Source organism: Capra hircus, chromosome 23 (genome assembly GCF_001704415.2).
Source record: "Capra hircus breed San Clemente chromosome 23, ASM170441v1, whole genome shotgun sequence".
In the NCBI taxonomy this organism is placed as follows: domain Eukaryota; kingdom Metazoa; phylum Chordata; class Mammalia; order Artiodactyla; family Bovidae; genus Capra; species Capra hircus.
Window position 1 is genome coordinate 37,902,712 of NC_030830.1, and position 17,429 is coordinate 37,920,140.

Below are 17,429 nucleotides of genomic sequence, written 5' to 3' on the forward strand. Positions count from 1 at the left end.
GCTTGGAGAGCTTTCTGCTCATTTTCCCTGCTGCAGTTTTCTATTGCATGAACACACAGCTGTCTCCCTATCCATTTTCCTACTCATGGACGTTTGGGTTTTATCCTCACACCATCCCCACTCCCGCCGCCCCAAATACAAAGGATAGCACAGGAATTATTTCTGTGCATATCTCTGCCTGTCTTTCCCAGCTTCATTTCCGGTGCCCATGGGACTGTGACAGACAGTCCCATGATCCTGACCGGAGTTATTTCAAGGCCTCCTAGCTGCCTGCCTGGCTCATGTCTGGACCCACAGCCCCATTCCTCCCCTGGCATCCGTCAGCCGCCCAGCCAGGATGACTCTGAGACACCGCTCTGCTCCTGTGTCTTTCCTTCTGGGGAACTTGATGGCCCCCACCGCGTCTCATCTCACAAGCTGGCCCTTACCCCAGGGCGTGCGGTGTTTGCCAGCCTCCTAGTCGTCTGCACGCATGGAGCTGTTCCATCGAGCCTTCATTTTCCAGGCAAAGCACCCATTCTGGAATATATGTTCTCCTGTCCCTCATCCACTAAAGTCCTTCCCATCTCTGAAGGCCTGGCTCAGGCCTCACCTTCTCTGAGGTAGTTCTTACCCTGCAGCATTGTTCAGGAAACACTCACGAGGAGCCTGTCCTCACGGAGCTCACAGCCTGACTTTTGCCAGTGACTCCGGCCCACTCCCGTTCCCCACTCCCAGCTTTCTGCCATTCCTCTGGCAACTTAGCATGGATGAAGCTTTGTAGTCCAAAGAGGTGTGGGTAAGGTCAGTTATGCCAACCACCTGGAGGGCACTGTCTTCCCAATCAGACGGGCACTGCCAGCTTCTGCCTCCACGGCTCTCCCTTTTCTGGGTTTCCACTGGTGGCCACTCTCTCCACTTTCTGATGGGGACGATCTTGACTGTTTCTTTGTATTATATCTCCATTCTGATTTCAGTCAGATGTGGAAACGGTTCCTTCATGTGGCTCTGCAGATCTGTTCTGATTCATTTTGCATTGATACGGTTTAATTCTCAGAGAACATCTTACTTTCCAGTATTTAGTTCAAGTGCCCTTTACACTTGCTCCCGTGTCTCTGCAACACAAATTGTATTAAGCCTTGAGGGATTGGGACCATATTCTTTTCTGTAACCCCGAGGACATCTGGGGGAAAAAAAACCTAACACGTTCAGCCAGCCCACGGTGCTCTGCGCAGCTCGACTGGAGATGCCAGGAGGTTGGCAGAGGACAGATCTGCCAGGCACTGGGGCTCAGGCAGGAGTCGTGGAACCTGAGAGCCGAGAGGTATCTTCGGGGCCAAGATAGTTCTCTCAGAGGCCTCCTGAGTATGCTGCTGGCAGGACATCCGTGTAGAGTTTCGTCCTCAGACAGGGAGGGATCTGTGTGGGTGGAAGGAGCATGTGGCTGACTCTGTCCACACGAGCTGCCTTAGGGAACCAGAAGGCAATAGAGAAGCGCAGGGAGCTGGGAATGGGAATGGGTTCAGCTGAGAAGAATGAGCTTTGTTTTTTGTCCCACAAATGCGGGCCAGACAGGGCGGGTGAAAGAAAGTGTTAAATGTGGGAGTCAGCAAAAGAGGATGAGGGAAGAGCTTAGTGGGAGGCTGTGAGGGGACATCTTTAGGTGATTTTTTTTTAATGTATCTTTAATTTTCATTTATTTGTCTGCGCTGGTCTTAGTTGCAGCACGTGGGATCTTGGTCGCCTCATGCAGGCTCCCTGGTGTCTCAGTAGCCCCACAGCATGTGGGATCTTGGTTCCCTGACCAGGGGAACTGCGAACCCTGCACGGCCCTGCAAGGCAGATTCTTAGCCACTGGACCACCAGGGAAGTTTCTCTTCAGATGACTTTTACCACGGGTTCAGAATGGAACTGGGCTAAGGGAAGCCCAGGGGAGGGGAGGACTATGGAGCTGGGTAGGGAGCAGACAGACAGTATTTCCATCAACCTAACAGGACTGGTGGTCAGGAGCACTGGGTGGGCGCGTCCACTCCTGACTCAGCCATCAACTTCAGGCCTCAGCTGCACTTCCTCACAAAAGCGGAGAGGGGACTAGAGAAACTTTGGGGCCTGGTCCGGCTCTGCCTGTGATTTCCAGATGGCTTTGGAGGCTGGGGGAGGGCCGTCCGCAGTGAAGATCAGCAGCTAACTGTGAGAGAGGTCTCAGCTGAGCATGAGAGGAAAACGGGAGAACACGCCGAGTCCCTGCACTGGGCCCTTCCCACACCTGGTCTCAGGTGTCTTTATACTGATGCTCTGAAGATAGGACTAGCTGCACTGGTTTAGGAATGAGGAAACCAAAAGCAGAGAGGTCAGTGGAACTCCCCAAGGTCACTGTCCTAACAAGCCAGAAGTGGATTCCTACTGAGGCCTCTGGCTCCCGACTCCCCAGCCCTTTCACTTCACCGAGAAGTCCCTGAGGGGCGAGGAGGCCCTGTGTGTGGGTGTGTGTTGGAGTGGTTGGAAAGGAAGGGCCTACTGAGTTGGCTGCTAATGTATTTTCTTACATTTACTAGGTTTTCATTAACTTAGTCTTCAGTACTTTCACTTGGTGGGGATGGAAATGAGGAAAATTTTTTTTTTAAACAAGAGAAGATGGAATGTGGTAGGCAGTTGAGAAAATATGAGTTCCTGATCAGGACAGAGTGAAGGGAGAAAGTCAGCTTGAGGTCAGGGAGGAAGAGTGAGAGAGTCTCAGCTGTCTGCCCGGTGGGGAGGGTCCTCAGATAAGAAAGCAAAGACCGGGCTTTCATGGCAGGCACTAAGTGAGCTGCACAAGTCAGTACCTCGTTACTATGGTAAAAAGTTAGCATCTGTAAAACCTTAGTGGGGGGTACAGACACGGTTACAATTGAGAAAGTACCCAGATTATACAGAAATGAAGATTTGGCCAGAGCTGCCATGTTAAGCATGAGACATTGAAAAGAGATGACAGAGTAGCTGCAGAAATATATGAAAGAGAAACATGCCTGTGATCAATGAAAACCAAGTCTAGAAAAAAAAAAGGAACCCAAGGAACAGAAAAAGTAAATCCCTACAGCATTTTGAGCTATAGAAAAATTTAACAACAACATGAATTCAAGAAGCAAGCACAGATGGGATGACAATATTTAGGTTGGTGCAGATGTAATTGCAGTTTCGCACTGCTGAAGTTTTCAGTTGGATACTGGAATACATTCTTGAATAAATGTGGTTATGCTATACATTTTAATATGCATTTCTCACCCTTTTTTTGGCTAATGACTTACTACTTGCTGTTTATTTTATATGTATTTTAGATTATGGAAGTGATGTTAGATGAGCAAATTTGAGCGATTTTCTTATTTGAGTTCAAAATGGTCATAAAGCAGCAGAGACAACTCACATTTGGCCCAGGAACGGCTAGCGAATGTACTGTGCAGTGGTGGTTCAGGAAATTTCGCAAAGGAGACGAGAGCCTCGAAGATGAGGAGCTTAGTGGCCAGCCATTGGAAGTTGGCAATAACCAACTGAGAGCAGTCATAGAAGCTGATCCTCTTACCCCTACACGAAAAGTTTCACATTTGAAACAAACTGGAAAGGTGAGAAAACTTGCTAAGTAGGTGCCTCATGAGCTGACCGAAATCAAAAAGATTATCATTTTGAAGTGTCTTCTCTCATTCTGTGCAACAACAAACCATTTCTCAATTGGATTGTGATGAGTGACAAAAAGTGGATTTTATGTGACAACCTGTGACGACCAGCTCAGTGGTTGCACCAAGAAGCCCCAAAGCACTTCCCAAAGCCAAAACTGTGCTAAAGAAAGGTCATGGTCACTGTTTCCTGGTCTGCTGTGGGTCTGACCCACCACAGCTTTCTGACTCCCAAAGAAACCGTTACATCTGAGAAATATGCTCAGTAAATTGAGATGCACCAAGATGTGTTTGAGCCTAGTAATAATGATTTAAAATTTATAGTCTGAAATCACAATTACATTTGCACTAACCAGATGTTCAACCTGGTTTTAGAAAAGGCAGAGGAACCAGAGATCAAATTGCCATGATCCACTGGATCGTCAAAAAAGCAGGAGAATTTCAGAAAAACATCTATTTCTGCTTTATTGACTATGCCAAAGCCTTTGACTGTGTGGATTACAATAAACTGTGGAAAATTCTGAAAGAGATGGGAATACCAGACCACCTGACCTGCCTCTGGAGAAATCTGTATGCAGGTCAGGAAGCAACAGTTAGAACTGGACATGGAACAACAGACTGGTTCCAAATAGGAAAAGGAGTACGTCAAGGCTGTATATTGTCACCCTGCTTATTTAACTTATATGCAGAGTACATCATGAGAAATGCTGGGCTGGAGGAAGCACAAGCTGGAATCAAGATTGCCAGGAGAAATATCAATAACCTCAGATATGCAGATGACACCACCCTTATGGCAGAAAGTGAAGAAGAACTAAAGAGCCTCTTGATGAAAGTGAAAGAGGAGAGTGAAAAAGTTGGCTTAAAGCTCAACATTCCGAAAACGAAGATCATGGCACCTGGTCCCATCACTTCATGGCAAATAGATGGGGAAACAGTGGAAACAGTGGCTGACTTTATTTTGGGGGGCTCCAAAATCACTGCAGATGGTGACTGCAGCCATGAAATTAAGACACTTACTCCTTGGAAGGAAAGTTAGGACCAACCTAGATAGCATATTCAAAAGCAGAGACATTACTTTGCCAACAAAGGTCCGTCTAGTCAAGGCTATGGTTTTTCCAGTAGTCATGTATGGAAGTGAGAGTTGGACTATAAAGAAAGCTAAGCACCAAAGAATTGATACTTTTGAACTGCGGTGTTTGAGAAGACTCTTGAAAGTCCCCTGGACTGCAAGGAGATCCAACCAGTCCATCCTAAAGGAGATCAGTCCTAGGTGTTCATTGGAAGGACTGATGCTGAAGCTGAAACTCCAATACTTTGGCCACCTGATGCGAAGAGCAGACTCATTTGAGAAGACCCTGATGCTGGGAAAGATTGAAGGCAGGAGGAGAAGGGGATGACAGAGGACGAAATGGTTGGATGGCATCACTGACTCAATGGACATGGGTTTGGGTGGACTCTGGCAGTTGGTGATGGACAGGGAGGCCTGGCATGCTGCAGTGCACGGGGTCACAAAGAGTCGGACATGACTGAGCGAGTGAACTGAATAGAAAGGGAACAAACTGTTGGCACTTCTATAAAACAAGCTTATCAAAAATAACAAGAAACTAAATAGATATGGCTGAAAAATAAATTGATACAGAGGGAACCCTTGAGATATTCATGGTAAATGAGAAAAAAAGACAGGTATTAAAGAGAGAGAAGAGGGACTTCCCTGGCAGTCCAGTGATTAAGATGGCTTCCACTGCAGGGGGCGTGGGTTCAGTCCCTGGTCTGGGAACTAAGATCTCACATGCCACACCAGGTGGCCGAAAAAAAAAAAAGGAGAGAGAGACAGGACACCAGTCATAAAAGATCAAGACAATGAAACAGAGGAATAAAGACAGACTCTGAAACAGAAAACCTAACAAATGAAAAAGCATCCATTTTAAGGAAAATACAAGACATCTTCCCCAGGATGAAGGCTGGAATTGCCACTCAAAAGAGCACACCTTGTTCCAGGAGAAGCTGATAAAGAAAAAGAAAGAATTCTTCAAGCACGCAGATGAAGAAAAAGGAGGAGAGGAGGAGGAGAGGAAGAAGAAAGAGGCAGGCGAGGAGGGGAAGAAGAAGAAAGGGGAAATCTTAGGGTGGCCCACCTTGTTCCTACGAACAGTCAAGCTGCCAAATGACCATGGAGAAATGCCTCCAAAGTTCTGAGCAAAAGAAAGCGTGATGCAAGAATACTTCACTCAGCCAAGTTGTATTCAAGCATAAAGACCACAGAAACATTCTCAAAGGCAGAAAACACAGCGTTTATGAGCCATTCCCTGAAAAACTTAACGATGATTCAGCCAACCAAGAGTTTAAAAACAACTCAGGAATGAAGAGGGATGGTAAAAGTACTGCTGATGAGTCACAAATCAGCTTAAATATAAAATGAAGGCTAAATAATTCTGGGAAAGATGGTTTCAGAGCAGAAGGAAATTCAACAGTGATAATACCCATGTAGCTGTAATTCATACAGATTGAAAAGTAGAGGAAGAGATAAGGTTGGAGAAAGAATGAGCTATTTTTTCACCTTCAGAACCTTGAACCATATCACCTAGAAATGAAACTTTATTAAGAACAGTTCTAGTTTTCTCAATGTTTCTCATAATCTTAACTTCAGAGAGGTTTTTAAGGAATCAATTTTTTGTGCGGGGGGAAAGAGAAGTCTTCTTCACTTTCTTTTTCTTCTATCATAATCATATATAATTGATGTAGCCTTTTTATTCTTTGGTATGACTGGGCCCATTTTAATAAAAGCATTTTTATCTAACCTTCTAGCTAGGAATACCCTCGGGATGCCTAGAATGCTGTCAGTAGTTATGTCTGGGTGGAGGTTTCCATAACATCATTCAAACTGTCTTCAATACTTTAAAAGAAAATGAATCATTTTTATAGAAATAATAAAGTCATTATTCTGAAAAACTAAGATTGGTGAAATAGCTATCTTCAACATGCTGTCTAGAAGCTCATCAGCTTGATTTAGTAAGAAAGCCTAAAGCACGTGTGTCATGTTGAAGGAATGTGCACTAATACAATGGAATTCCAACTGAGCAAAAAAGGACATAGTGAAGCTTAAAAATATCATGGGATAAGAATGATAACTTGGAAGTAAAGACAACCTGGATGCAACTTGATCTGTAGAGTCAATGCAGTTTCAATTAAAATTCCAGCAGGTTATTTTGTGGATATCAACAAACTGATTCTAAGGTTTACACGGAAAGGCAAAGGACCCAGAATAGCCAACTCAGTATTGAAGAAGAACAGAGTCAGAGAACGGACACAACTGGGCCTCAACACTTACCAAAGTCTATAGTAATCCAAATAATTTGGCATCGGCAACACAACAAAGATCAATAGAGCAGAACAGAGCCCAGAAACAGATGCACATAAACATGGCAAATTGATCTTGGACAAAAGAGCAAAGGCAATACAAGAAGCAAAGATAGTGTTTTCAACAAATGGTGCTGAAACAAGTGGACACCCACATGCAAAAAAAAAAAAAGAATCTAAACCCAGACCTAACACCCTTCATAAAAAATTAACTCAGAATGGTTCATGGACCTAAATGTAAAACCCACAACTATCAAACTCTTATAAGATGACACAGGTGGAAATTAAGGTGACCTTGGGTATGTGGGTGAATTTCTGGGTATAACACCAGAGGCATGATCTGTGAAAGAAACAACTGATAGGCTGGGCTGTATTAAAATGTTGAATTTCTGCACTGTGAAAGATAACGTCAAGAGAATAAGAAAACAAGCCACCAACTGGGAAAAAATGTTTATAAAATGTATGTTTGATCCAGGACTGTTATCCAAAATATATGAAGTCTTAAAACTCAACAATAAAAAAATAAACTACCTGATTACAGAATGGACCACGGGCCTGAACAGATACCTCACTGAAGAAGATACACAGATGGCAAGTAAGCATGTGAAAAGAGACTCAACATCGTATGTTGCAGGGAATTGCAAATTAAAAGGACGGTGAGAGAATTTCCTGGTGGTTCAGTGGTTAGGATGTGGCACTTTCACTGCCATTGCCTGGGTTCAACCCCTGGTTGGGAAAATAAGATCCACAAGCCACTCAGCACAGCAAAAAAAAAAAAACAACCCAATGAGGTGTCACAACTATGAGAATGGCCCAAATCCAGAACACGGACAGTACCTAATGCCGGTAAGGATGTAGAGCAAATGCTGCTGCTGCTGCTGCTGCTGCTGAGTCGCAGTTATTCCTGGTGGAAATGCAAAGTGGTGCAGCCACTTTGTAAAAGTCCGACAGTTTCTTACAAAACTAAACATTACCCTTATCATACGAGCCAGCAGCCCTGCTTTTTCGGTATTTACCCAAAGGAGTTGAAAACAGGTCCACACAAAAAGCTGCGCACAGATGTTCACAGCAGCTTTACTCAAACTGCTGCCCAAACTTGGAAGCAACCAAATAGGTGAATGGATAAACCGTGACACAGTCAGACAATAGAATATCATTCGGTGCTAAATTGAATTGAGCTGTCAGGCTATGAAAAGACATGGAGAAAACTCAGATGCATATGTCCAAGTGAAAGAAGCTAATCTGAAAAGGCTACATATCGTGTGATGGATGTAAACTACGTGACATTCTGGAAAAGGCAGAACTATCAGTTCTGTTCACTCACTCAGTTGTGTCCGACTCTGTGACCCCATGGACTGCAGCATGCCAGGCTTCCTTGTCTTGTCACCAACTCCCAGAGCTTGCTCAAACTCATGTCCATTGCCATGCAACCATCTCATCCTCTGTCATCCCCTTCTCCCCCAAACCCCATGAACAGTATGAAAAGGCAGAACTATGGCGACAGTAAAAAGATCGGCAGGGAGAGAAGGGTTGAATAGACAGAGCAGAGAGTATTTTTTAGGGCAGTGGAACTATTCTGTATGATGTTATATTCTGTATGACACTATCGTGATGGGTACATGTCAGTATGGGTGTGTGCTAAGTTGCTTCGGCCGTCTTTTGACTCTTTGTGACCCTATAGGCCATAGCCAGCCAGGCTCCTCTGTCTGTGGAGTTTTCCAGGCAAGAATACCCAAGTGAGTTGCCATGCCCTCCCCTCCAGGAGATCTTCCTAGCCCAGGGATCAATGTCACGCCCCTTACGTCTCCTGCATTGGCAGGTGGGTTCTTTGCCACTAGCACCACCAGGGAAGCCGACACGTCAGTATACATTTGTCCAAACCCAGAGTGTAAAACACCGAGAGAACCCTAACGTAAGTGGACTTTGGACTTTGGGTGGTAACGCGTCAGTGCAGGTTCATTGATTTCAACATGTACCACTGTGGTGCAGGAAGTCAACAGTTGAGGGAAGCTGTGCCTGTGTGAGGGTAGGGGGTATACAAGAACTGACTTTTTGCTCAATTTTGCTATGAACCTAAAACTGCTTTTTTAAAAAAAGAGGACAAATGCCACAGTCTGGATGTTTCTAGGAATTATGGACAGTCCAGTAGAGGTGGGGAACAGTAGATGAGCAGGGAAAGCAAAGGAAAGAAGTGGAATGAGACTGGAGGGGCCAGCCAGGACTTCCTGTCTTGTGGGTAATGGAGCATCATTGAAGGGTGCTGAGCAAGGAAGTGAGGGAACAGATGCTTTAGAAAGGTCCCCGTGGCAGCTAAGTGGATGGTGAATTGGGATGGTAGGGAGTACACGAGAAACAAACAGAGCAATTACTGGCTGAGTCCAGGAGTGAAACAGCAAGGTTCTAAACTGGGGCTGGGCATGTGACAAGGAGGCAGAGGGCTCCAGAGCTTGATCCTGACTAGAAGCAGAGGCTGGGAGGGGGCAGAGAGACTGCACCGTTGTTTTGTACACAGTGAATTAGAAGTGCTTTGGGAGAGAGCTGATGGAGATGAGATCCCGATGCTTGGATTGACAAGTCTAGAGCTCAGGTGAGGAGTGGGCCTGGCCTGAGCTCATGGGTGACTTGCCCATGGGTGGAAGGTAAAGCAAAGAGCTGAGATCTCTCCCATGGAGGAAGCAAAGAGGAGGATCCAGGGGCAGACTGGTAGGGGAGACTAATATTTCAGATATGGGTGGGAGGTCCTATAGAGGAGATGAGTGGAAAGAAGAGTCTCAAGAGGGGAGCAGTGGCCGCACAGAGGCCAGGGGAGGGAGGGGTTTTCCACAGGTCAGTGTCAAGGGCTATAGAGGGGTTGAGAAGAGAAGGGGCCTGGTGATTCTGCCACCTTTTTACATGGAATCAAGACTTACTTCCTTTTTCTTTTTTTTGGTTGAAGTACAGTTTTCAAGCAGGTTAATGAATAGCATTAAGGAACACACTAATTTTCAAAGAATGTACAGTAGACGTGGCACAAACAAGAATGAATATATATTTTGTAAAAAACAAGCATTAAAAAAAATTAACTCTAGACTCCTTGACTCATAATCCAGATAATCATTGAACAGGATGTGATTTACCAACAAGAGAAGAGTTGAATACATGAATGCACATTCACACCATAGAGTATTATCCACTAAAAAGAATGGATTAGAGAGCTATGCCAGTATGCCAGCTGACTTGAAGGGAACTCTGTGAGGTATTGAGTAAGAAAAGCAAGAAACCTCAAGTGCCTGTAATATGATCCCACTTTTGGCCAAGCAGTGACAAAAGTCTTGTGATTTCTGATTATGATTACAGAGAACACAGAAGAAAGAGTGGGAAGATATATGGCAGGATATGGCTGTATACATATTACATTCGCCTGACCAGGGAAGAGGAGGGATGAGGTGAGGGGAGGGACAAGGGTGCAGCAAGCAATAAAATAAAACAGGGGACGTCCCTGGAGGTCCAGTGGTTAAGACTTCATGCTGTCAATGCAGAGGGCCTGCACTGGTGGAGAAACTCAGATCCCACAAGCTGTACAGCGCAGCCAAGAGAGTAAAAAAAAAAAAAAAAGAAAATCATTATTTTTTTAAAAAACTGAAGAAAAAAGAGAACACTAAATACTATATAGGAAATGGCCATATTTATGCACTTACATAAAATTGTGCAATTAACACAAATTATCAGAAAAGAATGCACACACAAAAATATCTTAAACCTGCAATGGAGTTAACCGAGTGCTGTGAGTGGCCTCAGTCGGGGGGCCTGGGGGTGAGCTGGCGAGGGCGCCAGCCAGTGAGGGGGCCTCGCTGTCCTCCTGTGAGGACCAAGGACACCTATGGGTGAGGCGACACTGAGAGGGCACCTGGGCTGTGTCCAGCCAGCTGGGAGAAGGAAAAAGGCGTTGAGGGTCTCATTCGAATTTGGGGCAAAGTGCAAGAACAGGGGAGGGTATTAACAGGAGGACTGAAATTTGAGAATTCATGGGCACAGGAGATCAGAAGCCATTGCAGGCAAAAAGGTTAGAATGGGGGTAGAAGAAGCATCTGTGAATGTGAGCGAGTGCAAAGCTCAGTCGGATGTGAGACAGGACCCAGGCCGGGGTGGACAGGGGACCTGGAGGCCCACAGCAGAGGCCTGCCTCAGGAGTAGGATGTGACTATCAGTCTCCGAGTTGCAGGAGAAGAGAAAATGGGAAACCAAAGGATGACACCAAGTACAGGCCAGTGCTTATCAACCAACATACACACTTTTAATTGCAAAAAGTAAAAATTTTTGTCACATGAAACCTTAATGTACATACATTCTTTACAAGTTTGCGGTACATTAAGTTACAATCAACATTCCACACTGAACACAGAATAACATCTTAGACCACTCGGAGCCCACGTGGCTGGACAGATGTCCGCCCCTTTGCTCACAGGGACCCCCCAGGGCCCGCCACCCCTGGCTCCCTAGAGAACTGCAGCCATTCTGGATCCCGTCCCTGGGGGCAGCAAGGACTTTGCCGAGTGCCCAGTTCCCGCTCCCTTCCGCCCTAGGTGTCTGTCACTGACCTTCCCGCGGGAAGGACGAGGAGGAAGAGACCAAGGCCAGCATTTTTCTGAGGATGAGACTATGGAGAGAAGTTTGGAGGGAAGGTCATCTATGACGGAGGATTGATGGCATGTGTCCACCCAGCTCCGGTCACCAACTCTCACAGGTAAGCGTTTGTTCTGAAATGGCTGGAAGTGCTCTGAGGGGCTGAAGCTTAAAGGCTGGGACCCTGCTGAGCTGTAGGTCAAGGTGGCTTTGCAGGCTGACCTCACCTCCCCCACAGAGCCATGGAGAGGGATAAGTAGGTAAATTAAGCCTGGCGTGAAGCAGATGTCCCGACTCTCCAATTTCTGTCTGAAACTCAAAACTAAGCTGGTTTCCCTTCTTTGCACGGGTGTCTACAGCTATGGCCCACTCTTGGATTGACGCTGGCTCACAGACAGACAGACACATGAAGGCAGCAGTGGCCCGTGGGCAGCCCCATCACGTCTGGACAGTTCCAGGCCTCCGCTTGGGAGTTTCGTAACATCTCTCCAATATTCTGCAAAGATCTGGATGTCTCACGGTCTCGAGAGAGGGAGACATGATGGGTGTAGTTAGCTCTAATGCTGAAATTATGCAGGGCAGGAAAACCAGACGCAAAGCGACCTGGACGACAGACGAGCTGGCTGGAGGCCTTCTCACCAGGGCCAGCACTTAAGAGCCACGCCGCGCCCAGGGTGGGTGGACTCGGACGTGGTGCACGAGGGAGACCACCTGTCCATCTTCTCTGAGACGCTTCTGCAGAAGCAGCTGCAGGCTATGGAGGGGCTGATGGCGACAGAGCACAAACTTTTCATCTGTGACAGAGCTCGCTCTGTAAGCACCTCACCTTCCTAGCTGCCTGGCCCTAACGTGCGTCAGCTCTGGACCCAATATCCGTGGGTCCGAACGTGGAGAGATTCTCAAACCAAAATGCTATTTTAAAGCACATCTCTGGCACTCCCTTCCTTCAACCGACTTTAGTGGGTGAAAAAGCTGAAAAGAGGAAGTTAATGAGTGTGGAACTTGTTAAGTCAGGAGAGTTTGTCTTCTAGCGATAGGAAAACTCAAAAGTCTAAAATATTCCTGTTTAATAACTGATTCTCAAAAGGCAGACCAGATCCGCTCCCTGCACTAGTCTCTTTCCTCTACAACCTGGCCCCTGCTGGGTAAGGATTGCATGACAAGCAAACATCTACTCTGAGGGTTTCAATTTTCACTATGGAAGCCACTGGCTAATGAGCAAAACTGCATCCAGACTGTGAAAATGACGGCGGGACTCCCTGGTGGTCCAGTGGTTAAGACTCTGCTTCCCGTGCAGGGGGTGTGGGTTCAATCCGTCAGGCAACTAAGATCCCACATGCTATGCAGTGCAGCCGAAAAAAAGAACACTGCCTATACAAAAAACATAAAATGACTGAGGCCCTCACCTGCAGCTAAGGAATTATTTTGTTTTAAAATTGCTCCTACACCGAGGCCTATGCTGGGTTTTGGAAGAAGGGAATAGAAAACCGTGAACTAAAAAAACAAGTGATGTAAACTCCAAGGGGACCCACAACTGGAATTGGGCTGAGTCCCTCTGCTGGTCACACATCTGGAAACTTGCGGTGATGGGAAAATGGCTGGAACGTTCACTCCTAAAAAGCACTTTCAGGTGGGGGCGGGGGAAGGGCTTTTTATGGAAGTCATCTGTTAGCTTCTCTCCATTTCTTTCTCAAACAGTTTTGAAAACAAACCCTGGAGAGTTCCTGGCTTGCTGACCCTGCCCCTAGGTTCTCCCACTCAGCTGGGCTCACCAGAGTCAGCTAGACCCACGGCTTTGTTCCTGGGCACCACTCTGCACTGCAGCAGGAAGACACTGTGCTGTGGAGCCAGCCATCGACTGCCAGCAAAGGAACTGTCCTCGGCCCCAGTTTCTTTACTTGTAAATGAGGCTCTCAGAGCTGCTTCACAGGACTGGGCAGAGATCAGAGGAGATCACGTGTACCCAGACACTCTGAAGCTGGAACGGACTATTTAATTATTAAGAAACATTGCTATGTCTTTCTCTCAGAAAATGACCCCAAATTTGTCTATTTCATGGATTGTTTTGTTGTTTCACCAAAGAGGCAGATTCTGTTTTCATAAACTATGGTTAGTTTACTCTCTCCCACTGCTGAACAAATTGAGAGTGGGGAGAGGGTAAGTTCTACTTATGTTCTTCATGAACCAGGACAGGGGTAGTGTTCTTTTCAACATCCGACTCTTGGGGACCTCAGGACACCTGGATATAATGCCTCAAACTGGGGCCAAAGCAGCCTTTCTCCCTAGAGAGCTGACTTCTCCCCAGAGAAACACAGTACATGAGTTTCACTGCCATGTCATCTCTGGGTAAACACTCAACAAACTTGTGAGCAAGGACCTCTGTTTAAAGCAAGCCCTGTGGCTTTGTTCTTAGGGTGGTGGTAGACACGGGGATTTCCATGGCCCCACCAGCCCCGACCCTGCTTCCTCATCTTCATGAGCCTCCTTCCCATACTGGGTCATATGGAGGAACTTTTGCTGCTTCCACGAAGGAGCTGAGAGCGAGGTGAGCAGGGGTGACCCCGCGGCCCCCTCACACAAAGCCTTGGGTAACTAGAAAGGTACTAGCTGGTGGCTCACTGACTACTGACCAGTCAGTGGGAGATTCTGCTTTTCAGAATTACCTGGAGAAGAAGGTACATTAATTAAAAAACCTTCTTTGAAGAATTTCACCCCTAACATAAACCTATGTTCAATTCTGAACTGGACAGATTTTAAGTAAAATGAGTGGTGTCCACATGGAAAAGTTTCTACTTATCTGCTGCCAGACCGTTCTTTGTTGAAGACAGCTGACAGCTCTGGGGACCTCCCACAGGAGGCCTTAGAACACCCACACACACACAAGGCTCTTTCAGCTTTGAGTTGAAGAGGGCATTTTATGATCATTTAAGGTGTGACAGGCTGGAGTAAAATGGGGAAGGAACACGGGGTAATTCATAAAAACACAATGGGGAATTTCGATCATCAAAACAGTTGCTTTGCTCCTAAGAAACCCTCTCTTGTTAACTCAAAGGGCCTAATTTAAGAGAACTCTGAGAGACCTCTAAAGAACGTGTTTACGTATCACCAGGGGCAAGGACATTGCAAAGGCTCTACAAGTATGCACAAAGCTGGCCTCTGAATGGTCCCTCTGATTTAAAACCTCTTAAACTGTAACTGCTTAGCAGCGTGCCTTTTATACAGACGTGAAGTTTTGTTTTTCCTGTATTACTTCACACACGGTACTGATTCTTTTAAGCAAAAATTCCCTCAGGTACAGTTCATCCTACTTTCACTTAAGTCCGTGGAGGAGGCTCTGAGCGATGTGAACCCTCCCTGTCCTTTACAAGCCCCTCAACAGGCCATTCAAGCACACAGATCCTCGCTAATGCTCATGAGATGTGTAGACAGAGGGCCTGGGACAAGGTGCAGGGGTGCCTCCAAAGGATGGCGAGGACCCCACGGTGAGTCCCATCCTCTTCCCCCACCACTGTCTGCCTCTGGTCTGACACCTCCACTATCTGTTTGATTTCTGCCATTTAGAACCAGGGGCTGTAGCGTGGTCTGCTGCTTTTCCTTCAGCTTGGCAATGGCACGGTCAGAGGCCAGATATTTAACACAGTCGATAAAGGAATAATAAAGGGGGAAAGGAAACAAAAAAAGAGGGTCCTTATTTGTACACTTAAGACATACAAAAAGCATTCGGGGAAAACAACGAGCAGAGCGAATCGTCCAATCAAAAGGAACACGGTTTTGTATTTTCACAAGAATTAAAAACACCTCACCTTGGTTCCCAGTACAGAGAGAGAGAAATCATTTCAAGACAGACAGTCACACAGTCGCACGCCCAGCTGAGCAGCACTTTGCGTCTGGAGTTCCTTCCCTAGCCACGTGACAACATCACTTTGACACATCTGTAAAACATCTTCTCTGCAGAAAGTCGGGCCGAAAGATCAAACCCGGGGAGGCGCCCTCTCCCCAGGCCAGCACTCTTAACTCACCCCCCCCCAAGACATTTGGTGAAAGCCACGCGGCTGATGAGAGCAGTGCTGCCTCAGCAGTAAAGGGCCTGGCTGGGCCAAGGGAGGGGCCTGGGGAGCCCAGCTGCTGAGAAGCCGGCCAGACAGGCGAGAGGGCAGGGGAGGGAGGCGGAGACGGAGAGCCTGACCGAATGGAGGGAGGTGCTACCTTAGGAATTACCGCTTCAATTACAGTCAAGCTCTGACCTGGCATCGGAGACTCCGAGAGCCACACGCACTTGGGAAAGAAGTGCACTTCTCGAGTGCAGCCTGAGGTTATTTGGTCCTTTTCGCTGGTTCGAGATTCCACTGTGCTTGGGAAACTGCCATAACTTCTTTGACCATCCGTGGCTTTCCAAAAGATGTACAGGGAGGTTTTACCAGGGAGATGGGGCAGGCAGGCCCACCTGGCAGAGGATGGCGCTGAAGCCAGGGCTGCTGACTGCCCTCTCGTGGCCAGGAGCTAGCAGAGGAGACCATGGCATGCACGTGAGGGAGGGTGCCAACCCTGCTCCCTGCCTGAAGGCAGCCTCAAGGCTTTGGTGCCAAGGGGCTGGGCAGAGGCCCGTCTCTCATAGACGGGTATTGGTGGTGGAGTCCTGGCCAAGCGGCTGGGCTGGAAGAGTTGGGAGGCCCAGGCTCTGGCCTTTGCCTCCAGCACACAACTGGCTCACACACGCATGCACGGGGCAGGTGACTAAGTAACCAACCCCTGGAAAGTGGTTTCATCGTTTTTTGTTTTTATTCTCCCCGTTTCGATCTGGTCTTCAACTCTCAAAGCTGTTCCTTTAGATCTGTGTCCTATAGCTCTGACAGGGTGGTTCCATCACAGACGACCAAAGGTTGGATCCCTCTGGCCATAATGTAGACCTTCCAGTGGGTGGCACCAGCGTAGCCTTGAAGGGAGACAGCGACAGGAAAGCGTGTGAGTCGTAGGGACTGGGCCGACTTGTGGGCACGAGCTAGGCGGGTCTGCAGAGCTGCCCTCAGATTCACCTACAGACTCAGAGGCCATTCCTGCTCTGGAGGTCTGTGAGCTCTTCCTAGTGTAAGTGTCCCCAGCTATCATCAGTTCTCTCTGTAAGCTGACATCCAACGGGTTCCTCCAACCATGAACCAAAGTGTTTCAGCGTCACCCCTCACCTGGGTAACTGTGAATCACAGTTTGGCAGGTTTACAAAAGCAGGATGTTCTAGATATGGCTGATGCATCTGTGTGCTAAGTGGCTTCATCTGTGTCCGACTCTGTGCGACCCTATAGACTGCAGTCCCCCAGGCTCCCGGTATGACCCTACAGACTGCAGTCCCCCAGGCTCCGACCCTATAGACTGCAGTCCCCCAGGCTCCTGGTGTGACCCTATAGACTGTAGTGTACTCCCCCAGGCTCCCGGTGTGACCCTATAGGCTGCAGTCCCCCAGGCTCCCGGTGTGACCCTATAGACTGCAGTCCCCCAGGCTCCCGGTGTGACCCTATAGACTGCAGTCCCCCAGGCTCCTGGTGTGACCCTATAGACTGTAGTGTACTCCCCCAGGCTCCCGTTGTGACCCTATAGGCTGCAGTCCCCCAGGCTCCCGGTGTGACCCTATAGACTGCAGTCCCCCAGGCTCCCGGTGTGACGCTATAGGCTGCAGTCCCCCAGGCTCCCGGTGTGACCCTATAGACTGCAGTCCCCCAGGCTCCCGGTGTGACCCTACAGACTGCAGTCCCCCAGGCTCCGACCCTATAGACTGCAGTCCCCCAGGCTCCTGGTGTGACGCTATAGACTGCAGTCCCCCAGGCTCCCGTTGTGACCCTATAGGCTGCA

At 47.6% G+C, this 17,429-nt stretch overlaps 1 protein-coding gene across 4 annotated transcripts in view; it reads right to left on the bottom strand.

Moving 5' to 3' along the window:
• C23H6orf89 (chromosome 23 C6orf89 homolog) overlaps window positions 11,238-17,429 on the bottom strand; it is a 38,792-nt gene continuing 32,600 nt past the window's right edge. For all 4 annotated transcript variants that reach the window (XM_005696266.3, XM_005696265.3, XM_013973851.2 and 1 more), the window contains one exon: window positions 11,238-16,521. In XM_005696266.3, the coding sequence (XP_005696323.2) occupies window positions 16,427-16,521 (95 nt within the window). In that variant the 3' untranslated portion in view covers window positions 11,238-16,426. The remainder of the gene's footprint in view (window positions 16,522-17,429) is intronic.